The 25,074-nt window shown below is 39.6% G+C and overlaps 1 protein-coding gene across 1 annotated transcript; it reads right to left on the reverse strand.

Annotated features, from left to right (window-relative positions):
* Nucleotides 1-487: 487 nt before the first annotated feature.
* TKT (transketolase) lies at nt 488-24,013 on the reverse strand. Its single transcript, XM_068694019.1, has 14 exons — nt 23,749-24,013; nt 18,553-18,670; nt 17,199-17,312; nt 16,442-16,539; nt 14,615-14,806; nt 13,688-13,806; nt 12,001-12,194; nt 11,180-11,344; nt 9,776-9,932; nt 6,458-6,588; nt 5,129-5,212; nt 4,858-4,951; nt 3,148-3,270; nt 488-791 (listed from the first exon to the last, which is right to left on the reverse strand). The coding sequence occupies exons 1-14, from the start codon at nt 23,853-23,855 to the stop codon at nt 604-606; spliced, it is 1,884 nt and encodes a 627-aa protein (XP_068550120.1). The 5' UTR covers nt 23,856-24,013; the 3' UTR covers nt 488-603.
* Between the last annotated feature and the right edge of the window lie 1,061 nt (nt 24,014-25,074).

Consider the following 25,074-nt stretch of genomic DNA (forward strand, 5'->3'; position numbering starts at 1 on the left):
GAGGAGAAATCAAAGAAAAGGTACTAGTCACCTTCCTGCTGCAATACATGTTCCTACTTTTCATCATCCAGTGAATAACATTTCTATCCAGAAGAGGGGCTGATGAACTCTCCTGGCAGCAAGGGAAGAATTATGTCCTTCTGCCCAACTCTCTTCAACAGGATTTTAATCTTCAGTAGTAAATTCAAGAAAAACAAAACAAAACAAAAACGTACTTGATTCATTCTAGGTTACGACACCCACTACTCAATTTCCCTGCTGAAGCACAGCCCACTTAGACAGTCAGTGAACATGCAGCCATTCCCACCCCAGAGCTCCCAGAGGAGAGGTTAGCTGCAGAGCAGAAAACCCTGCTGCTGTGCCGCAGGTACACAAAGGGCTGCTGCCCACCATTTGTTAAATAACCAGAAGCTTTTAGCAGCTAAAGATATTGAGATTTTAACCACGCTGGAGAAATCCCTCGGGAAAAAACATTGAAATACAGAAGGGTTTTTTAAGCTGGTATTTTTATTAGAACTCTACATAAAGCACCTTTGCCTGCCTTAAACTTACAGTACTTCTCTGAACACTGCTTTTGTGTAACATAGCACAAGATGCTTCAAGCTACTCCGCATTTCTCGATTTGGACACTGCCACCTTAACAGCTTGCACAATGGCATCTTTGTCAATGCCAAACATCTTCAGGAGCTCAGCTGACTTCCCGCTTCGTGGTACGTGAGATACAGCCAGGCGGTTCACTGTGATACCGGGCTCACCCACTACTGCAGCGCACACCGCTTCTCCAATGCCACCTATGAAAAAAAAGTCAAACAGGACACAGATCTGTATGCTTCAATGGGCAACATACAGATTGCTTTTAAATCAAAACCAAAAAATCAGAGATCACTTTTTTTTTTGTCTTTCTGTTTACAAGCTCAGTGCTGTAATTGCTCTCTTGGAGGGCACACTGGTACCAAGAGGATCTAGACAGAAGAAATGGGGCTAGGATACCTGTCAGACAATCAGAGAAGGAAGTTCAATAGCCTGCTCTAACACATTTTCTCTTGAGCCCACGGTCAAGTAAATAAAATTTTAAAGGCATTTAGAAATTTAAATATGATCAGGTCTACACAAGTTAAATCCCCAATTCATATGCTTACAAGAAACATCAGTCACAATATCTATCCAAGTCCTCCAGTTATGCAACAAAACCAATTCTGTATTTTAAAGACGTTCCAAGGACAACCAGCCTAACATTTCTGAAGTACTTACCAACTGGCAGTAAGAAATATACCTCTAATGGGCATAGGGTCACGAATCCCTCACCACTTCAGCATCAGCCAACTGAGGGCCAGGTTTAAGATGTATTTAGACTGGAGAGCGTTTACAAATATACCTGATGTGCCTAAAGTCTTCATTCCCACCAAGCTCAACCACATTTATGTGCTCCATCTTTTCATAATGCCTGTAAATGCCACTAGGCAGCTGAGTTGTGTAATAAATCCACTCACTACCTTTGCTTAGTGCTCAGTGTGACTGTCAGTCACAACGACAAAGGGTGCAATGGGGAACTGCGTGGCAGCAGAAGAGATGTTGGAAGCGGGAATACTAGTGAACAAGAAAGCACAGGGCTGCATGTGCTCCAAAACCTGACAGGAGAGACATCCTGGGGCTACGTTACAATTAGGGTGTATACAGGAACATGCAGGGCTTGTCCCAGCTATGGGCACACTGTGCTTTAACCAAACAGCCTCCAGCCAGAGGCACCCACGGCTGCTAAGATCAGCGTGATGTGGGCTTGCAATGCATTCAGGCTTGTGATGTGTGTACACCTGACCTTCCTTGATTGCATCATATACAGAAAGCTGTGCCAGTGTAAATCACAGATTCATTACCTCAGTGGGATTTCGCCATTTTGCAAATCTGCAGTAAAATATTCATTAAGAGTTGAAAGATAAGCTAGAATTGATAAGGCTCAGTAACACAATTACCCTCTATGATCTGGAACAGAAGTATGGTGTAATTATTACTTACGGAAATACCAGCTCACTTCAGAGATCTGGCAAGAGAGGCACTCACCTTGAAGGAGGATAACGTTCTCCTAATATCGATTAGTAAATATCTTCAGTATCTACTAATGCTCTTTTTCCCCCCTAATTCCTTTAGCTCCCCCAAGAGAGGAAAGCCTGACATGCTGTTCACAGCAGCTGTTCTCTATCTGCGTGCAGGCTCACCCTCACAAGACATGTGTGCACAGGCAGGCCCCTGAAAACCTGTGCACAAAGTCATGTCAAAGAGCAAGAGGCAGCAGAGCAGCTGAACAGATGATCAGCTCCCAAGCAGATGATCAACTCTTAAAAACAAGGTCCTGCAGAATCCTCACACAGATCATCAGAAGTGGAAAGGAACTGTTTTATTCATGCAAATAAGAACCCAGTGCAGAAGCTGAGGGAGTCTAATAGAGACTACTCCCAAGCAGCTTTTTATCTGAAGATTATTTGGGAATCATTTTCTTGCATGCATACATGCACTTTTTGCTCTCAGGTGAAGAACACTACCATATGCCAGTGACAGATTCTGAGCCAGCCTGCAGGCGGTTTGTAATGCAGGAACAAAACAGCTCCAGCAAGTATGCACAATGCTCTGGTTCTTCACAGCCCCTGATCTGTTCTTTTACAGTGGTGAAGGAGCAAGAGAGAAATTTCTCCCAGTGACTGTTGAAACTGACAAAACCATCTGATTTCAAAAAAAAAAACCAAACAGCTGGAATCAAGCTATTGGACAAAGGGAAAGCTTAAGAAATGTGCATAGCAAAGGTCTCTCTCACAGTTTAACATCCTGCAGAACAGCTGCTGTAAAAGCTATTCTGAGGCTGTTCTCACTCTCACTGGGAACAAAGGAATGAAGACTTCACTTGCATCATGTGTACAGAAGGACACAAAGCTAAGTAAACCATAAACGCAATTCTGATTAACCCATTACCTTAGAAAGCATTCAGCCCTGTCAACATACAGTCATAACAGCAATGTGAAAAGGCTAAAACCTCTCTTGTTTTAACTGAATGAACCACAGCAGCGGGCCTCATGCTTTTCTCTTTCATCAGAAGCTGTGAACTTCAAACCCCTGGGGGCCTGTGGTGTGCACTCTGACCTCTGGGACCCAGCTCACCTTCATGGTAATGGTCCTCAACAGTGATGATTCTGCCTTTGGTTGCTCTTGCATTTTCAAGTATTGTCTTCTTATCCAGGGGCTTTATAGTGAAGGGGTCAATCACCCGGATGAAGATTTTTTCTGCAGAAATACAATTAAGTTGTTTGCAACTTGGCCTTGGACTATGTAAGACAACAAAAGCAGCACAGGCCTGTAATCTTCTAGAGCTATTCTGAAAGCTGCCTACACTAACTCCCAAGTATTTGTACTAATGGCTTGCCTAACAGAACCCAACCAACCTTCATCTTTGTATGTATTCTTTCTTGGTGCTCCTTGTGATATAGCAATATCCAACTATTCCACAGATCAAACGGAGACAGAAAGGCCTTGGATAAGCGACTCAAGGTCAATATGAGTGCCTATTAGCAAAGCAGTAACTGAACTGGCCTTCCCAAATGTAAGAGCAGGATCCATCCACCACAAAATCCTTCTTATTCAGACTGTTGCATTTATTTTTTTTTAGCTCCAGACCTTTATTTTACCTTTAATTTTACTGTCAAGCCAAGCACAACTTCTTCCTGCTCCTTCAATCTGTAAGCATTCTGAATTCTCCATTGCAGGCTGCCCACCTCACAGGTATACTTATTTGAGCTGCCCCAGCCCTGATTACAGCGCCCTTAAATTAGCACAAAAATCAGCATTGGTCCTGCTCTGACAGGCAGGCCAGATTACTCATTGAAGATGCATACAGAACAGCAATCACTACATTGACCCTTACTGATGTAAGGAACTGGCGTACTGCACAGAAACCCCCTGCTACACTACGGTGACAGTTTTGTGACTGAAGGCTCTTTTGTGGCCACTATATTTTAGGCATTAGATGCTGCCTCTACAGTAAGGGAGTATCTCTCCATTGTCAGAGATTTCATGGTCAGCAGTGCATTGCAAAGCATGGAAAATGCAGCAAAATAACAGATCTAAAAATAAAACTTTCAAAGTGTCCTAAGCCTGGTGGTTCAAGGACATGACAATATCTGTACAAATACAAAGCTACCCCTAAGCCAAAGGCAGCATTAATTGTATTAGCTCTTACTATTTGTAATCTCTTCCTGGGCATAGGCCACTGACTCACAGGTAGATTTTCATGGTTTCTTTCTCTTCTTATTTCACAGGATTTTTATTTTCTTTGTCACAGGATCTTCACCTCCTACTCTAGCTAAATGTTGATACGTTCATTCAAAAAATCAAGTTAGCAGTGAACCGTATCTGCACATATGCACTGTGTATTGACAGCACTGTGTGAGAGCAGCTGGCAAGCTGTGCGTTAACTGGCCCCAGTCTGATTGCATTTGATCATGTTGGTGCACTAGCCCACCCAAGCAGAGACCACTCCTGCTTCTTATACACTTCTCCAAATTCTGTCTAAGAGTGCGTTCAGACAGGACAGCAATTTTAAGGAGACCTTTGATCTGACCAGTCCAGCAACTTTCATAGCTACTAATGCTGCTAAGCCAACTAAAACCTACTCCATTAGGCAAGATTGGCATATATATACACCATATTGCACTTTATCAGCTAGCTGGTGACCAGCTGTCTGTAACATTTTGGTAGTTGATATTTAACCAGTACAAAGGGTGAGCAGTTAGGTTGACCAGTATTGATTTCTTTGCTGTAGTAAATGATAAAGTAAAAAAAAAAAAAAAAAAAAAAAAAAAAAAAAAAGATCACCTTTTCTCAGCTGCTCAGCTGCAGCCAGAGCCTCATGCAGCGTGACTCCTGCTCCTATCACAGTCACTTGGTCATCCTTACTCTTCAGGACCACCTACAAGAAAATGTTTCCATGCATTTTTCATAAGTTTTGTTGTTTCTACCATTTCTGGAAATTTTATTAAGAGATCAAAGCTTTGGCTTTAGAATGCTTTAGAAGGAAAGAGGCTTTTACAGAAAATAACTTGGCATATTTTTTTTCTCATTTTCTGATTCCCTAGACAATATTTACCTTTGCCTGTCCAATATGGAAGTCCTCATTGTTGTTGTAAATGACAGGATTTTCAGGACGACTAGTTCTTATGAAGCAAATGCCCTGTTTCCAAAGAAAGCATGAGTTACAAAAACAGAAAGGCACTGACATTCTGAATGAAAAAAATGCAGCAAAATGACTTTTTCTAATCGTCTGTTCTTCACTCTTCAGTTTTCCCTCACCTCTTCTTAGAACATGCCAGTAACTTACTGTCTTCTTTCTGATTCAAAGATCTTAATTTCTTTTCTGTTCTCTCGTGGAAATGGAGAATCCTACTTGAGTTAATTAGAATCTGAGATCTTTTCCATACACGTGCATATTTTACTCTAGCAGCTTTAAAGCAAAGGAAGAAATGCTCATCTGAAAGCAAGGAAATATACTTTTCATTAGTTAATATTCAGATGTCCTTCCAAAAGGAAGTAACAAACCACTACTCAGATCTAATCTCTCCCTCATACTGCTCTACAATCCTTTACCTTTTTTTCCACTCATCTTTTTTCCCACAGCCCACTCAACACATTTGTTACATGTCACATTTCCACACTACTCCCCTTAAAAGCTGTACCAGCATGACTGAAATTTTTCAGATTCCTTGCTCAAGGTAAGTTGCTATGGAAGCAAAGAGAAGTAACAATCAAGGGGATCTGACCCAGTGCTACCAATGATGTTTGCGCATTACTATGACAAATTAGCTGAATTAAATATGAGAAATCAGGCATCCAGCCATGGCCATATAGGAACTGTTGGTCCTCTTTAGCCATCTCCCAGTTTAACTACAATCCATTGTTATCAAAGGAGAAAAAGATGACCAGTAAGATTGTCAACTAGTGTCAGTACCAGTTCTCAACAGCTCCAAAAACATTGAGTGTGAGATAGCAGTAGAGGACCTGACTCCTGAGCTTTCATAGGCACTTGACGATCAAACTCCTCAAGACAAATTTATCTTTCCTTATCCAGCTTCAGTTTCGATGCCAGAGATATCTTTTTAAGAGTGTACAATTTCTAAGTTTGCTAAAGACCAACATGAGTTAACGCTTGCCCTTATTTCTGAGCCAATTTAGACCCAAGCTGCAATCACTGTGTAATCATTTACATCTCCCCAGATATGGCCCACAGCATTCCACACTGTTCATTCAGCACTAGCCAGAGCAGAATGTTTGCAACTTTCCATAAAAAGAAAACATCCCACTGCCACGCTGGAGACTTTGAAGCAATTTAAGTGGACAGAGAAATTGAAAAAACATGCCAGCAGCAACAAGAAAGTACAGATAAAATATTATTCTCTGGCTCAAATTCTCTGATGCAAACCTTGGTGTTGGCAGCTATTTCCACTGCTTTTTCAGTGGCTACAGCATCACTAGGGTAAAACACAGTAGCATTGGGAACAGCTCGGAACATGGACAGATCCTCCAGTCCCATCTGAGAGGGCCCATCCTCACCTAAAAACAATTAACCAGGGTTACAGAAAGATAAGTGCAGTTTGACAATCACTCAATATGAGGTTCAGTGCAAACCAGTACTATGCATATGTGTATGTAAAAATAAAATCAGGCACACACAGGACATGCAAGTCTACCTGCTTGAGAAAAGAATCATCTTCTCCTTAAACTTGGAACCGTCTAAACAGTAAATAAAGATAGAAAGACTAAAAGGAAAGAGAACTGGGGTTATAAAGAAAAAATGGAAAATAAAGTGCAACAATAAAACAACACAAAGGGCAGACAACCAAAATGAGAAGGATACAGACATAGAAAGTAGGTCACAGGAATTTAAGTATCTTCAGATTTACATGTACTGAAGCCTTACAAGCAAAATTTGCAATTGTCAGTTATGTTACTCTAGATTTCATCTGCTGGAAATGTGAAAGGAGAATTGCATGTGTACCACCAGAAAGGGAGAGTCCACTTTGCTACAACTACACACTACACCAATTCTTAGGCTTACTTCAAGATTAAATGAAGGGTACGTATATTTTAATACTTTAGAATGTCTTTTGGAAGAGCAATGAGGTGCCTGTGTTGTTGAACTATACAAGCATCTTATGGCTTGAATTGCAAATCTATGACAAGGACTGTTAGACAGAGCATGCTGGATGCCATCAATTCCCTTAAAGAAACAACCCCCACAACCCCCTCCCAAGGGCCTTTGGGAATGGCACTGTTCCAAAGTAACCATGCAGAGTTCTGAATCCAGTCATGTCACAGCCTGCAAAGCAGAAGCAGGGCAAGAAGCCTTCCCACATGCGCCCACTACCTGTTACTCAAGAAGGCCGAGCTCATGAGGAAAGAGAAGAGAATTTTAACAAGAGCAGCACAAAACTCTGAAGAGCTTCAAACATGTTAAGGAAATCAGTCATTGAACTCTGACATTATATAATATTAATAATGTATGCATGAACCAGAAAAAGAGTCTCGTCGTTCAGTCACAAAAAAAGTATCTCCAGCATCACAGTCCTTAAATCTATATGCACTCTGACCAAACAAATTGGAATTCAAGGGGATTTTTCTTTCCTGAAATGCATTCAAATGCATACATAGAAAAAAAAATAATGAAATTACAAAGAACAAAATGAACAGGTACCTTACCTGAAGTAATATTCCACTCATGCTCGTCTGTTCCACTTTTGCTATTGCAGTGCCAACAATAATAGCATTGACCATTCATACCAGTAATTCACAAACTAGCACTAAGTTGAGTTCTGCCCCACATGCATCTTGACAAAAATCCCAATTTAATAATTTTGAGAATAATGAAGCTCAAAAATAATAATATTTCAATTATATCCTCAAAACATATATTTACAGCTTAAGCAAAACCTGAGTGCGTACTATGAACAGTATCAAACAACTAGAATGTAAACCTGGCAGCCTAAACGCGTTTTTTTGTTAAGGTCGTTGTGGTAGTTCTCTCTGATTAATTTCATGGGTCAAATTTCAAAGCAGCAAAAGCCCTAGAACTGCATTAAAAATTCTTCAATTTTCACCAAAGCTCTAGTTAGGATCCTGAAATCCATGCAGGCCTGAAGTTCTAATAAGAATTACACTTAACTTATACCCTTCCATTTAAAATTGAATTTTCTAACAGTTAAAAGATTTCTCTGTAGTATTCTTTTAGAATTCCATTGCAACACTTTGGGTTTTTGGAAGCTGGAGTTGAGGCCAAAATCAGGTTTGTAACTCAAACAGCTTTATAAATCTAAGCATGCACTTTCCAATCACAGCTCCCAGCAAAACATTTCAAACATTGAAAATTCAAAGTTGGAAGTATAGTTCTAGGAGACAATCCAGGTAACCCAAAGCAGTTTCATCTTCTTAAATGAAGAAAGATCGAAGCTAATTGGCTTGTGCACCAACACCCTTTGCTGCTTAAAAGACTTAAACTGGATTGAACTCAACTGTGAAGAGGTGGGAGGACTGATTTTAAAAAGAAAAGAGGCTTGTAATAGAATCCCTCCCTTAATGACATATAGAAGCCATAATCTGATATACTCTACTTACAGCTTCCTTCACTAAAGCATATTCTACACCACTGCAAGTTAAGCTTGAAGTTCTGGATGAGACTACACATATTAATAGCATCTTTAAATCCGTATAGCTTTACCAACATTACAGGCCAGGCCAACTAATTTGCTTCAAACAAACAAGCAAGAACAACAAAACCATCCCTTGTGCAAGCCATACTGCTAGCCAAAACCATTAAATCAACTACAAAATGGATGTATGCAAAGAACACCACCCTCATTAGCTTTCTCCCTCTTTCTTTTTCTCCACAAATACCTTGTAATATTTCAAGCATGAATGTTTATTGGCATTTTCCTTCTTGGTTTGTAAGTCTGGTCTTATTTTCTTGGATGATCTTTACAGGTTTCATTAAAAAAAAAAACCACCTTCCCTTCATCAAACCAAAAGCAAACCCTAACATGACCTAACATGCATTAAACAGTTATGACAGGAAGGCAAAGACCAGAGAAGGTAATGCCAATTTCCTGCATTACATAACAGATTCACAGTTCCTGTTTTATTAGCATTTTAAGTTCTGTTTGGTTGGAATGTTTTTACATTTTTTTAATAAATACATTTGCTGCTCCAGTATTACGAAATACTGAGATAGACTGAAGCAATTATTTAAAACTGGTGATGTTAAAAGGCAGAATAATACAAAAATATTTTTTTTTGTAAAGTGTTTTTGAGATCTGAGGGCAAGACTATCTGTGTAAAAACAAGTACCCTTAGTTTCTCGTTTTAAGAGGTATAACCATGTGACTATTCCCATCACAGAGGAAGTCCACTGCAAAGATGGAAAGGAACCAAAGCTCCTCACTTTCAACAGACTCCTTTGTATTGCTTTGCACTTCAGGCTTGTAGGGAAAAGTCCTACTTTTACCAAGCCAAGCTGATAGAAGAGGAAAAAAAGACAAGTTAAGGCAGACTTGAAATTTCTCATTCTTTCCAAATGCAGCATTGTGCTCGATATAAAATTACAAATATTACTGCTTCCCAAAAATGGCTCTACTGCTAGCTTTATGAATGATGAATCTTTAAAAAAGCTTTAGGACTCAGCTTTGACCACTAAACACATCATTAAACGAATGGGAAGCACTAGCAAGTAACTCCAGGTTGCCCTTACCAATAGAAACACCGCAGTGTGACCCACAGAGGTTGATGTTACTCTCAGAGATGGCAGCCATGCGGATCTGGTCAAATGCCCGTGTGAAGAAGGTTGCAAAGGTGCTGGCGAAAGCAACAGTTCTGTCACGTGTGGCACAACCAACTGCAATGCTCACCTGAAAAGAGGGAGATCGTACAGGAACAGTGAATTCCTAATTTATCAAGTTTTATTAGTTTCCAAGAGATCATCCATGGGACTTTAGCAAGAAGCCCTCAACACACTTAAAAAACCTCTCTCCAGTTCTCCTCCTAATCACTGACCTTTCCAAAAGGGAAAGAGAAGCAACTCACTTTCTCAGCATCTGTTCTGCAGCATTTCTACTCCTGGCCTTAGTTGCTACCTGGTATTGTTGATCCTTACTGGCAGCAGCTTCTTCTCTTTATCTGCAGCAAGCAGCCATTCAGAGTTTTAAAACTTATCCATCCTCCTCCCTGTTCTCCTGGATCAAGGACTTACGCTGCCAGTTCAAAGTACATGGTATTGACTATCTCCAGCAGATGAAAAATATCATTATTAAATGGGGAATGGATTCACCCATATCACTTAAGATTGGTGTTTACTAGAAGGACCCTTCTTCAGCAGGATGGAAAGTAGAACCAGGTTATTAAATTATTTATTTCTACAGTTACCCCATGCATTTATTTTACACATGTTCCTTCATGGCCAGATTTTTCTCAGCCTGATGTAAATACAAAATGCCTGACTCACGCTCATGAAACTGCCCTAGCATAAAATCTGCAAGAGACAGTCCACGGGTTCTTGAGCTATAAATCATTAAAGACAGCAACCCATTTCTGCCTGAATTTATGTCTCTAATTTCATTTGCTTCAGTGAACCATATAGAGGCAACTGACTCAGTCCAACAGATTATCAAATATTAGTCCTTTCTGTACAAATGACATGAGGCCAACTTTTATTAACTACTTCTCTGTCCTCACCTTCATACCCCAGTCTAGCATAGAGCTCACTGTCATGTTGTGTTGTGGTATTCCATTTCCTGTGAAGAAAAAAAAGCCTAAAAAGTCTCTTCAGAATTGACCCTCTGCAAATCACACCACAGGAAATATTACTATAATTTACATGTTGCTATCTCCATGCACTCTGCTGAATTGCAGACAGTGTGACCACAAAAATAAGACAGACAATGGAAGACTTAGAACAGGCTGATTAGAAGCACTCCTTTTGTATTACATTTGCAAGCTTCTGCCACAGCCTAGGTTTTCCATATGCATTAATTAAAATTCAGTATCCATGAGCACACATATGAAAAAACTTAAACCTCACTTTCTGAAGAGTCAGACTAAACGGTTCCAGATCCTGCTGTGTAATAGCAGTACTTCACGAAAACAAGAGACCAGTTACCATGTTCTGTTCAGCAATGTAGCATTCAATGTAGCGACTGGGATGATCTTTCTTGAAAAGCTCTGAGAAAGTAGAGTTCTTTGTGTCTCCATCCAAAGCAATCACTCGATCATTAGCATGGCCCAGTTTTGCAAGTGCAACACCATAAGCTTTGCGGGTAGCCCACTAGGAAAAGAAAAGTATAGCAGTACTGTTACAAGTTTCTGGTTTTAGAAGCTTTTGTTTACTCATTTTTCTCATCTTTCCTTGAATGTATGCACATAAAATTAAAACAAAACAAAAACTCATTGTAAGTGTTAACACTATGATAACTACATTTGAGAAGCGTGCCTCAGGAGAGTAAATAAAGGAAAACAGTGAAGCATAAGGACACGTATCTATGCTGAAACCAGCAACTCCCTACCAGTGCAGCTAGAAATTTTTGAAAACCTTACCCAGACAGGTCTCTATCAACCAGGTCTACAAAATCAACAAACCAGTATTTTTGCTCCTGCTTTCCAACCAGGGAGATTCAATGAACCTTGCAGTGCTTCTTTTTTTATTTTATTTACACATAAAATGGTTTGGATAACTGACACTGATCACAAATTCACAGAGTGATTTGAATCTATTTTAAAATATCCTTTCAATACCTGGCAAGTAGAATGTTTGTGTGTCACACCACATAGGTAGGTATGTACCAGGATACTAAAAACTGGATGGGAAGATTTGAATAGTAGAAATCGTGGCAAAGGATACCATGGGAAACAAATTCTCTTGTCACCCACTAAACAGTCTTATGCTTCAGACATCTGTCAAACTTTGAGAAAAGAAGGGAGTACCTTTTCTCCCACTTTGTAACTTGGTGGAGATGGCATTTTAATGTTTCTAATATTTACTACAGGTGCATCTTCTTCTGGGAGAGCAGGAGAAAGTTTTTTCTTGTTCTGGATTTTCTCATCTATTTCCAGAATTACTTGTTCAGCCATGTTTTTTGGAAGTGGCTTTCCATGCCAGCTTTCCTTATCTTCAACACCTGCACATTTAATTACAAATAAGAAAAATATTTAATCTTTTAGTTACAGATTTTACCATGACAAAAGAGCAGTGGACTATGGCACTCTAATATCATTTCCAAAGAATTTCCTTATTCCTACTGTAAGCAGTTACAATAGTATTCAACTGCATTAATAAAAACATGTTCAAACACATCAGAGAAAGAGTCAAATTCCAAACATTGCAGACTAGTGACCATTCTTGACAACAAACTTCCAGTGTCTTCTAGTGAAACTTTTTAAATTGGTACCTCAAATATCCAGTCCATCAATGTGAATAGTTAACATGAAATTGCAGCAGTTAGTACTACAAAAACTAAGTTTCAAACAACAATTAACCAAGCTGTTTAATTCAAACAAGCCCTGCAGTTTTACAGCTTTAATAGCTTCTGCTGACTCATTTGTTTGTGCACCTAGCACTAACAGTAAAATCACCTCTCAGGCTGATATGTTTTTCACTAAGTGACTAGGAATAACAGCTTTTGCTTGCTTGCTTAATGAAAAGGATGCAAGAGATTCACCCTTGCTATTAATAATTTTTAGCTGATTAGAAAGAAGAATCCACACTCTGCTGCTAAATCCTGTAGCTGAACAGAATCATGGTGGTCTGACAGGTTGAATATGCATACAGCCCATGTCATTGTAGCTAGCATAGATCTCCTCACCTCCAAGAGCCAAAATCATTTTTAAGCACTAATGCTGTTAAGAAGTATAGTTTGAAAGACTTCTTACACACTGTTGCTCAAATGCATAATCGTTTGTCCACTAGAATATCACATTTACTTAAGACTTATAACACATGAAAACTATGAAAGGATCTCAGAGGACCCATGAACTCCAAAATGTAGAGCTGCTAACCTATGCTAACCTATGCTGCTAACTCTTTGAAGTGCTGTGTTCTGTGTCTGTCAAAATTACACATCAGATCGTATGAAATAACCTACAATATGACGAGATGTCTTATGTACCACGTCTCATAAAGTTTTATCAAAACTGCAAATGTGACATCCCTCATTCTCTGTGCATTTTATACTGCCTGGCTGGTAACTAGCAGACTCGTTATCTGCAATGGGGAGCATGGAGCTTCTATGACCAAGTTACTCTCTTTGTTTCACAGCAGTCTCTGCATACAAGTACAGCTGACAGCAGAGGAAATCCTACTCCGAAACTGGACATCTATAAAAGCCCAATTAACACAGCTGGCTGATGTTAAGATCTGAGTCACATCTTTGCCTGGTTCCAATGAAGGGCCAATCTAATGTCCTTAATTAAAAAAAAAAAAAAAAAAAAGGGAAACCAATAGAGTAGAATTATGATTTTTCAGAATGCATTGTAATATAACCAAGTGATAAAAGTGCTAGTATTATAACCATTTGCAAATCTATGAGATATTAGACTTCAATTTATTTTTTTAAACAATTGCATCATTATTGCAGTACACGTATTATACACAAAACAGTGGATGGTTTATTACCTGATATGCCTTTGCCTTTAAAAGTTTTTGCAATGATAGCTGTTGGCTGATGTTTGGCCTGCCCAAAGGCTTTGCAAAGTTCTTCCACACTGTGTCCATCAACAATGATAGCATGCCAGCTAAGAACACAAACAGATCAACTGTTTCTAAATGGTGTTAGCATATGACACCCTCTGGTAGCTAGCAACAATAACGAATACTAACTTAATTCCAATGCAGTGTCTTTTTAAGAGACCCGAAACACGGCAGAAATGTAAACTAGCATTCATTTGCGAAGATAAAATATCTTTTTTAAATTTTTTTTATTTTTTAAATAAGGCCATATGACTCACAAACAGATTAACAGCTACTGTCAAAATCCATTAAGTTATCCCACATTTCTTCAAAAATAAAACCAATTTTTAAATACAAGATCAAATTACACATCTAGCAATCAAAAAGCCAACAATGAAAATTGAATAAAACCATTAAAATGCTCCACCATAATTTGTATGGCTGATATTTTATCTGACTGTTTTTTGTCATGGATTTTTGCATCTGCATAAAAAATAAACATTTCTAAACTACAGAAAGCCCATACAAAGAATTCTATTGGGAATAACATTTTTTATGCCCATTTTTCTGATCTAGTTGCTAAGACAGTACCTGTGGTCACAGATAGTTATATCTGTATTCATTGTCATTAGGACTAGATCCTCTTAACAAACTTATCTGAGTATCTTGTATTTTTCCTCTAAACAACAATTCTGACACTTCTAGTGTTCCTGCTGCACAAATATAGACTACTAGTACCAGCAACCATGAAAGACCATCTTTCTTGGTGTTGGTTTCCTTTAGAGCTGAAAGTGCATTTTAAAAATTCTAAAAAAGGCAAATAAAACGTGGTTTCAAACGGAAGAGCATACTGAATTTCTTCCAATCACATACCCAAAGGCCTCACAACGTTTTTGGTAGATTTCAACATGATGCTGCAGAGGTGCAGGGTCACTTTGTCCAAGACGGTTAACATCAAATATAGCAACTAGATTATCAAGCTTGTAAAACCCAGCAAAGGCCATTGCCTCCCAAACAGAGCCTTCAGATAACTCTCCATCTCCGAGCAGACAATACACTCGATAGCTGGAAAAAGAAATTAAAAACAAACAAACATGGTTTGACGCGTAAGCAGAACTAAATCAAAAGCAAAATCTCTCTTAACAGTTCCTGGTGAGAGGTTTTTTGTTTATTCCAAATATTGGTCAATTGATTCACTTCAGATAACCTTATGTAACCTTAGACAAATCAAAGTACTTCTGGGCTGTTACACACAAGAAAATATTTAAGATGAGAGATACTTTTTCAAACTTTTCTCTCTAAGAAAATTAGGTTTTAAGCCTCCTATTACAAGGCTTGAATGAACAGGGCCATTCAACACTGTCACTGTGACTCAGCAAGGCCATTGACAATGCATGAAAGGTAAACGCCTGCTTCCTCATTCCTAGTATATATTCCCTGGAAGGTCAGTCAGTAATTTCATTTCAGGAAACTATAAATTGGGAGTTAATCTAGCTACATATTAACACCTGTCACGTAACCAAATACAGGAAAGAGAAAACCAAATGATACTATTTTATACACTACTTATGTGTACAATGAAGCTGTTTATTTAGGCAAAACTCTGCAGGATTACTGCCTGATCTCCTCTACGGCATTCAGTCCTGAGTTTTAGTTCTGTTCTCACTATCTTTTTGGATGACAAAGCTATTATTTATTAAAATTAAAATGGAATAGTATGTTAGGCTTCAAAGATTTCTTTTTTAAAACCAAATATAAGATAGCCATTATTATTATTTTTTTTTTTTTTTACTAGACATTAAGCTCTTACAGACTTCTGATCCAAATCCCACCTGCCTTTAGCTAGATCTGAACTCTGTCCACACAAGCTTCTCCCCATTACTGCATGCATCACCTTTTTCTTCCATCAAGTAACCACTGGTTAATTTTTTCCCCCACACGTAGCATCTGCTAAATTCAATTAAAATCAGCAAGTCATCTTTCACACAAATGATTTCAAGCTAGTGAAGTGTAGGGCACATTAACTGGGCAGCCTACGTTTGAATGTACTAGAACTGTCACATAAAATAAATCAACTACATGAGGCTACTTTCCTCCTCATACAGATTTGCCTTTAGACATCTACTTTTCTTGTCCACAAAACAAATGGCAGAAGCAGTCATTTTTGCCTCTATGGAGTCAAGTGGTTTTCAGGTAACATTTTTAAGCCTGACTTTATGATTCAGTAATGCTATTATTGACCGTAACAGTTCCTCATCCAGATCCATGTTGTCCATTATTTGTCATCTGACTTTGAACAAATGCATCCCCACTTTATTTCTTCCCTCTAAGGGGAGGCATACAAGTCTCAAAATTGCTATCAATTACTCTCTGTAAATTAGAGGCTGCTCCAGCAACTTACTGCCTTCTCTGTGCAGGAACATCACCTTGCTGACAGGTTACAAAACGAATGAGCAGATGCACCAATTCTTGATAACCTCCAAATCTTTCCCAGTTTCACTAGTGATGGATTCATAATTACCAGGGTGTATTTTTATTATTTTAAACCTGAATTAAGACTTAAGTTAAGACTTGGGAAAGGAGAAAAACAAAATAAAGGATTCCCCATTCCCTTCCCCCTCCAAGGTAAAAATAAATTTATATTTTCACAAAACATTCCCACTGAACGCCTATAATGATGAAATAAGAAGATGGAATTACCTGGCTCTGTCAAAGAATTTGCCAGTGTATGCCATTCCACACGCAGCACCAAGACCCTGCCCAAGGGATCCAGTAGCCACATCAGTGAATGCTTGTCTCTGATAATAAAAAGACAATCATTATTTTACAGTCGAGAAACAGAAAAGCAAGAGATGGTTCAACATATACCAAAATTCAACGTCTCAGGCATGTCAGTATAGTGCAAGTCCCTCCATACCTCACACTCTTCCCCTCTCCCAGCTATGCATGTACTTCAGTGGTCAGCGTCACAGGCTAACTAGTTTCTCTGAGAGGGAGTATTACCTATAGCTCAGGGATTTCTAAACTGTGCCTGGGATGGCAACAGTTAAGAACTGTTAATTTTGAATAAAAAAAATAATTGAAAGAACTGATTGGAAATGGAAAGTCAACCAAATGGGATATAAACCCTTAAAATACCTCAAAACTTCTTATAGAGCAAAAACAGACATATTTTATACAACCCTTTATAAACAGAAAATACTGTCATACAGGACTGCAGAAGAAGTTTACTAGAATACTAAAGGTTATTTTTGCACACTCATTGGAACCTGACTCAATTGTGAAGCCACAAATATCAACATACACCTGCATGGAAATCTTTATCTTTCCTGCACTGTAGCTGGCAACCAAGACTTGCAGCAATATATATATATATATATATTTTTATTATTATTATTATTTATTTTTTTATTTTTTGAGAAAACACCATGTTGTATCAAAGGTTACAAGCACTCACTGGTACTGGGTGTCCTTCTAAGACAGAATCAATTTTCCTCAAGTTCAGTAAATCTGTTTCTTGTAGAAAGCCGGCCTCTGCCCAAACAGAATATAAAATTGGTGCTGCATGACCCTAGAGGGAAACACAAATTTTAAGCAAAAGAAGTTTCACAATATCCTATTAACAAGATAAACGTCTACAAAGCAGAAGAGGTCTATAATCAGCTTCTTGGGTCCACCAAAATGGGTTCAAATTCTAAACCATTCTTACAATACAACATACACTCTGATGCTTCCTACCATGTGCTCAGTGCCCATGCTTAAAGTAGCCCAAATATCTGACTGCAGTTAAGGTACAGAGAATGCTGCACTCAAGGGCCATTTAGGACATCCTCAAGAAAATTAACTTTGAAGAACAAGGAAGTCTCTCAGTCATGTGGGTCCAATTGCAAAAATCAGTTTTGATATCAAAATGAAACACCTTGATTGATTCAATTTGCTTAGGTAGCACTTTCAAGAACAGAGCGCTGGTCATTCAGTCAGTAAGCAGATGGCTGAGAAAGTGTTATCCCACTAAAACTTCCACAGTACCCAAGTGTGCAAGGCAAGATGCAGGGCATGCCAATCAGCAAAATGTGAAGCTTTATACAATCAGATCCCTGTGGCTAGATTAATCTGGACAACTACAACGTAGCAGCCACATTTCACCACAGAGCCATTAGGAGTCAGCAGAAGCACGCACAGTTTTGAAGCCATTTAGCAACTCTGGGCAGAAATCCTGTTTAATCTGAGGGGGTAAAACAGATAAAGCTATCCTGTCTTATCGTTTTAGCTCCTCAACATTAGCTATGGGCTTCTCACCCAGTTACTTCATTTGGAAAGGCAGTCAGAAGTGGCAACAGCTATAACCGACACAACAGACAGACACCATCAGCTATGCAGTATTACTGCAAGCCACCATGTGAGGGGCTCTGACTAATAACAGTATGGCTGCATTTAACAAGTGGAGCCCAAAAGCTAACTGTGACTTACTGGGGAGAAAATTAGCTATGCCAAGATAAAGCAGACTTGAATTTCCTGATAGGTTTTATAGACAACATGATAACATTTATTATTTAATATCAGAACAACTTAACATAGGCAAGCCAAGACACAGTGCAGAGATACTTTTTAATGATTTTTGAGTTATGCTACAACTTAACTCTACCAACTTTTATATTTCTGTAGTAAACACATTCCAAGCTCTCAAACATTTACAATAGACTTGTCAGTGGATGCAAGCATAAATAAGTGCAAGTCATGGAAGACAGATCAATGTGATTTACAGACAGCTCTTTACTAGCAACCATATAGCATAACAGTTAGGATTTTACCTTTGAGAGAACAAAACGGTCGTTGCTGGCATTTCTGGGATCTTGCACTTTGTACTTCATGGTATGGAAAAACAGCACAGACATAATCTCTGCTGCACTGCAACATGATGTAGGGTGGCTACAAGTCAAGACAGACCCAAGATTACCACTTCTCATTATTGTTTTAAAGATGTGATCCTAAGAAAACATCACTTTACCAGTCCTCTACCCCTCAGCGTTAAAACACACAGCCTAAAGCATCTGTGATAACCCATCCCATCTACCATTACCCCAATGCCAATCACTTGCACTTTAAGATGAAGGAGCCTTGTTATCTAGTTAAAGTGGATGTTAAAGACAGATGCCAGTGACAGATTAAGGACGTCTTTTAGAGCTCTCTGTTCTTCATGACAAAGGACAGCACCTGAATCAGTGACCAGGGAGCAGGGAAGCAGCACACACCCCGTGCCCCAAATCATACCCTGCTGACTTGTCTGAGGCAAGAATTCACCTTGACGCAGAGGTACTTTGGCCACTCGCTGAATGAAGGAATTAAACACGTGGCACCATGACATGTTCAGGCCTCGCTGCACAGGCGGGAACTGGCAATGTAAGATTAACTGGGGTTGAATGTTCTGGAACATTTGGAACTGTATAACTTTTTTTTTTTTTTTCAAATGATTCATTATTTCACTGTTTGAAGTGTTTGAACCAGAATTTTGACTTCTAGAGAAGTCACTAGATAATACACAGTTCTCACATTTCATCTGTTGACACTGAACACAGATATCTACTATCTCCAGCTTGTTATTAAAATAATAAACATCCAGATACACATTATAAAATACCAATTTGGTTAATCTTAGGCAAAAAGAAGGACCACCATTTTCCAAATTTACATCTAGATAAGTTTGAAAAATCAAACTAATTGGTTTAAAGATTTAGAAATAGCTGGACAGTCTCTCTTCTACTGAGCAATCTGAGACAACTTTTGCAACAGTTTTTAGCAGCAACACAAATGAATACTTCAACTGTAGCCTGCCTCTGAAATACACTGGCCCCCTTCAGATGCGGATATGCCATACAACAGCAAACAAATAAATATAAAATTATATGATGATTTTTTTCCATGTGGCAAATACTAAGTTATTCCAACACAATGTATATATTTCATTTAAGTGTATCAGAAGGGCATACAGTAACGTAGATAAATAAAAAAAAAATGTAAGTTAAATAATGATTGCTGTGGTTCTTTTTTACCTTGAAGATGGTCCCTACTTGACCTATTCAGTATATCAGCCTTGGGTTTTCACATACTTTGAATAGAACTCTAAAGCAACACAGGGAGTTATTGCTTTTTTTGTTTGTTTTTTAATCTTTTTTTAATGTGAAAGGAGCATTTTTTTCTTCAGATTTTCCTGGTGTAAAAAGGATCATTCTAAAGCACAGGAAAGTGATGAACAGTTGGAGAGTTACGGCTCCAGAAACCTACAACAGCTTTGATACCAAAACACTCTCGCCCCACTTTTCTCTTCTGCCAACATTTATTTTTTTATCTTTAACATGATACTCTTCAAAACATTAGACCCTTTTTGTAATACAGGACAGTTTTACTATGAAAAAGTCACACTTCATTTCTTTACACATGTACATTTTCCATGCATGTTAGGATTAGACAACGCTTTCACTAGAACTTTAATGACAATATCCTCTTCTGGTAGTAATAAACCTTCCCTCCCAACATCCCCAACAGTGCTAATAATAAGAGAATAAAAACATGCAAAACACTAGCAAAATATGAATTATGGTTAGTGTCCATCCCTTAGTAAGTACTCACACACAGGGAACCACAAGAATTAGCTTTAAACCATGGTTCAAACATATTAGTAAATATGTATTTGAGTTAATCAATAAGCCTTACATGCTTGTTTAAAGCTTTCATTCCTTGAATTTTATTAACTTTATACTTAACCATACTTCTATGAACTCCTGGTCTTGGTAAAAAAAGTTTTAAACAACCTAAAATGGTAGCATGTAGAAAAAATAAAAAAAAAAAAGTAGAAAATTTATTAAATGATGTGAAAATTAAAAAAAAAAAACTTGTTAAAACTAATAGTTAATTAAATGAATTCCTACTAACAGAAGTTACCTAAAATTTAATGACATAACAGACCATAAATCACTCTAAAACCAGCTATATAATTTTGCTAAATATAGCCATCCTAACTAGATCAACTGCTCCAATTTTAATTCATAATTTCCTAACAAATTCTGTTAAAAATTCCTTGTTAAACCTAACAAAGTTAGGCTTAGTGGCATACTCATACTGGGGAGAAAAATACAGCAACTCATCACCACTATTCTCGCACTATCTTGCGCATATATTCTTGACTAACCAACAACCTAGAACTTTGTGGCAATGGTCTGATGAGTACATTTCTCTGCCCAATAGGTTCTACCATAGAACTTCCTTAAATTTGAAATACAGCCCTTCTATAGGAAACAAAAAAAATAATTAAAATCCTGAAATTTTGGATCCACAGAAATAAAGAGTAAAATAATTACACAATAGAACTTTTTTTCCACTTAACATCAATTTATATTATCTCCACATACACATGCCTAGTCATTTCATCTGAGGAGAACTGTAGTAGAACGTTAAAATGGAATATCGAGTAAAAGACAAAGATAAAATATGCAAGCAAATCTGCAACAAGTGATCATACCACATGTTATGAAATTTAACTGCTTCTTAAGAAACTCTGGCAGCTTCCGCTTTCAAGAGTTTAGCCATCTAATTCTAGGAAGCAGACACTGTTTCAAAACTGCAGAAGTTTATCATTAGCTACAAAAGGTACTCTACCAGTTTTGATCAAAATGTCCGCACTGCTTATCTAAAAGGAAAGCTCAGCCACACCCAAAAGCAAGTATGTTCAATCTTTACAATTAAATTAATAAAGTTTTTTCCCCACCTAAGGCATTTTAGGCACTTGTTTCCAGTTTACCGGATTTTTCCACTACAGCTAATAAGGGACTCATCATAGTTAATTACATATTTGAGCATCTTAAGGACCATATTCCCTGGTATCTTAGCCCTTGTCCAGACAAAGGCTATACTTTCTTTAATAAAACACAACTAAAGACTGCAAGAACTGGTTTGTCCTACCAACCACTGAACCATTTTTCCAGCAACACATGCCACAGTTTACAGAAATTACTTCTGTGACAGAAGTTGGCAGGTTCTCTTTCATTTGAAGTGTTTCTATTGCAAGTATTTCTGTCACTTTTACACACTACGCCTTTAACAAATACTAGTTTCCTTGAAAAAGTCAATGCAAGCATGACACGGCTTTTTTTTTTTTTTTTCAAGAGTAAGCCTCTATTTAAATGTAACTTGCAATCAAACTTCTCTGTCTACATTCTTACACTATGCTAGCACTTCAAACAAAGCTCATTGTCTATTTGGAAAACACATTCATAATGCTTAATTGCTTTAGAAATGTATGTCATTTGCCTAATGCTCCCACAGATTCTGAAATTCTTTTCCTTTTAGGCGCAATAAGACACCATCTTGGTAAGCAAATCTTACATTTATTAATAAAACATATAACTTGACAGCATTATCTTTCCTCCAGAGCCCATCTTTTGTAACTTGCTCATTATCAGGTTGTGTAATAATTTCAGACTCTACACAACTCTAAGTAGAGCTAGAATAAGCTGTAGTGATTAATGAAATGTCCGTGTGCAAGGAGTACTCAGTATTGTACAACACAGGAATAAATAGCTCAAGCAAAGCTATTTTAACCATTTCTTCATCAGTACTGGGAGAATGGCGCTAATACCAGATTTCTGAATTTTGTGAACCACAGAAGAAAAGCAAATGGTGTGGCAAGACCCTCATTCTTTATTTTCACATCCGGCTACATGGAGATAATTTTACCTGTAGATAAGAGAATCAGTAACACACATATCTGTGGCCTGCATACAATACATAGTAGAACCGCAAGACTGAAGCCTCAGCTATATTAATCAGATGTATCAGAATTTTTCTTATCAGTAATTTCACATAAGCTTGTATAATATCTGCTATACATTGGAGCTTTGAATCAAATCAAGAATCAAAGAGCAATTGTTGGGTGTCCTGCAGTTTCCTCTCCAGGCTGGACAAACCAAGTTTTTATTGCTTGGTAAAAACCCACTCCTATGGCTGACTGAGAGGCCCCTCGTGCACCAACACCCCATTTTACACAGTGAACCAAAGCACTATTGTCACTTGCTGCATGGAAAAGGAATGAGTAAGTTCAGTTTCTGCATGCTTTGAGAACGAGCCACGTGAGGCAGCCCATGCCCAACGCAGAATGGAAAGTGTAAGGCAATTCAAAGGGAAAGCTTGGAAATGTTTCCCAGGCCACCTTTCTTCACAGAAACCTCAGCGTCCAAAGGATTCCTTCAGCTATGTAGAGAAGAATAAAAAAGGGAAAGGGGGGGGGGGGGGGGGGTAAGAAAAAAAAAAACACACACTACAGCCAGTTTCAAAGACATCCAAAGGGAGGAAATTGCCACAAGATGGAATATGAAAGGCCCACATTCTACGTGAAAGCACTCAAATGCATTATTCAAGCAGAAAAAATGGCTTTAATTTTACATGAGCCAAAGTGGATTGTCTGCAGATATTTTTTTTTCCATAGGTAAAGCACGATCAAAGGAAGGATAACGCCGGAATCTGCACACATCAGAGACTCGGCTAAATCCTGTCCAGAGGCCTGAATAAACCGCCCGCTGGAGACCGCGGGCATTTCACAGATAATCCCACTCGGGCTCACTTGAAATTCTGTGGAGAATTACTTCCAACTGACGGGCACGAAATGAAAAAGAAACCGTTTGCGCCCGGGGCACGAATTCTTTGGTGCTCAGTCCTGCACCGGCTCGGCACGGCCACAGCGCCGCCGCCCGGGGCGGGGCCGGGCCGGGGCCGCGCCGCTCCGCGCCTCGCCCGCCGCCATTTCCTGACGGAGCATCCCGCGGGACCCCGCCGGCACGGCCACGCGGGCTGCGGGACACACGGGGCATGTGGCCGCGGCTGCCCTGCGTGGAGGCTGCCCGCCCCCGCCGCGGGGTGCTCCATCCCCCCCCGCTCAGTGCTGTGCGGGAAACAGGGCGAGAAAAGGGGAGCCCCCAGCAGCCCCTCTCGGGGCTCGCACCGCCCGCCCCACTCACCCCGAACCGGCCGCGGTCGTGGCCTTGATGGAGCTGATGCGGAGCCGGTTGGCCGTGTCCTTCAGGGCCTGCAGCGTCTGCTGGTCGGGCTTGTGGTAGTCCTCCATGGGGGCCAAGCAGCAATCGGCGGCGGCAGCGGGGGTCGTGTGGCGGCGGCACCTGGGGCCGGGCAGGGGCGGCGGCGCTCGGTGAGGATCGTGAGCAGCGCGCCTCGACGGGGCTGTGCGGGGAGGGCGGAGAGAAAGAGCAGGCGAGGGAGGGACGGGCGGAGGGCAGGAGACAGCGAGGGAGGCTCGGCCCCCACCGGAGAGGCGGGCCCGGCCCGGCCTCGGGGCCCGCCGGCTCCCCCTGCCGATAGGAGGCGGCTCGGGGGGCAGCGCGCAGGTGCCTCGGGCGCCATTTCGCTGCCCCGCGGCCTCTCACAGCCGCTCGGAGCAGAGGCTTGTCTCCAGCTCACGCTCTTCCATCGTTTAAACCCCATCAGGCGAAGCTACTTCTGTGGGTTTCCACCTCGAGCCTGTCCTTGCCTGTTAAAGAACGTCACTGCACCGCGTGTAGTCGTTTGCAGCGAGGAGAAACTTGCGGAATTGCTGTCTGCCCTTTGCTTTCAAGAAAATCAACATTTCAGTCCCACGCATTCAAAACGCAGAGCTCTCCCAGCTCTCCTCATTTAACAAGCACAGAGAGTTTAGCTTAATAGGCTGGCTTCATCAGTCCTCAAGCGGAAAACACAGTTTCTTTAGCAATTCTGAACACTAGGATGTTAAAGTCATTAAAGCTACAAACTTAACTAGGCATACTAAAAATGTAATGTTTGTTCTGGAAAACTCCAGTAGTACTTGAAGCTACAATCTTAATATATATATAAATTAAACCCACAGAAAACACACATAAGAATCAAAACCTTCATGCCTTGCTTGTGAAGGCTGCTATTAGTGCACTCTGCTCTCCATGTTTTTCAACGTTGTGTCCACTCATAGCATGTCTTCATTACATTGTTTAAAAAAGTTAAATATGTTTTAAATGTAAACAGTTACTCATAGTGAATATTAGTGCCACTGTTATCTCTCTTCTGAAGGCATTAGTGATGTGTACCATTCAAGAAAACTGCGCCTTCATCTTTAGCTCACTGAAGACTCTGGGTTTCAGCAGTAAGGGAAACCAGCTGTATTTATAAAGTAGCCATGCTCACTTGGCAAATCCCAGCTAATAAGTAACATGTGAAACTCTTACCACAGGAAGGCTACACTTTCTTCCACAAACTATTCAGTTTATTGTTACAAATAAAAGCAGGCTGGACTCTGCTAGCTTACCTGTTTTCTTCAG

Source organism: Anas acuta, chromosome 11 (genome assembly GCF_963932015.1).
Source record: "Anas acuta chromosome 11, bAnaAcu1.1, whole genome shotgun sequence".
NCBI classification, from domain to species: Eukaryota; Metazoa; Chordata; class Aves; order Anseriformes; family Anatidae; genus Anas; species Anas acuta.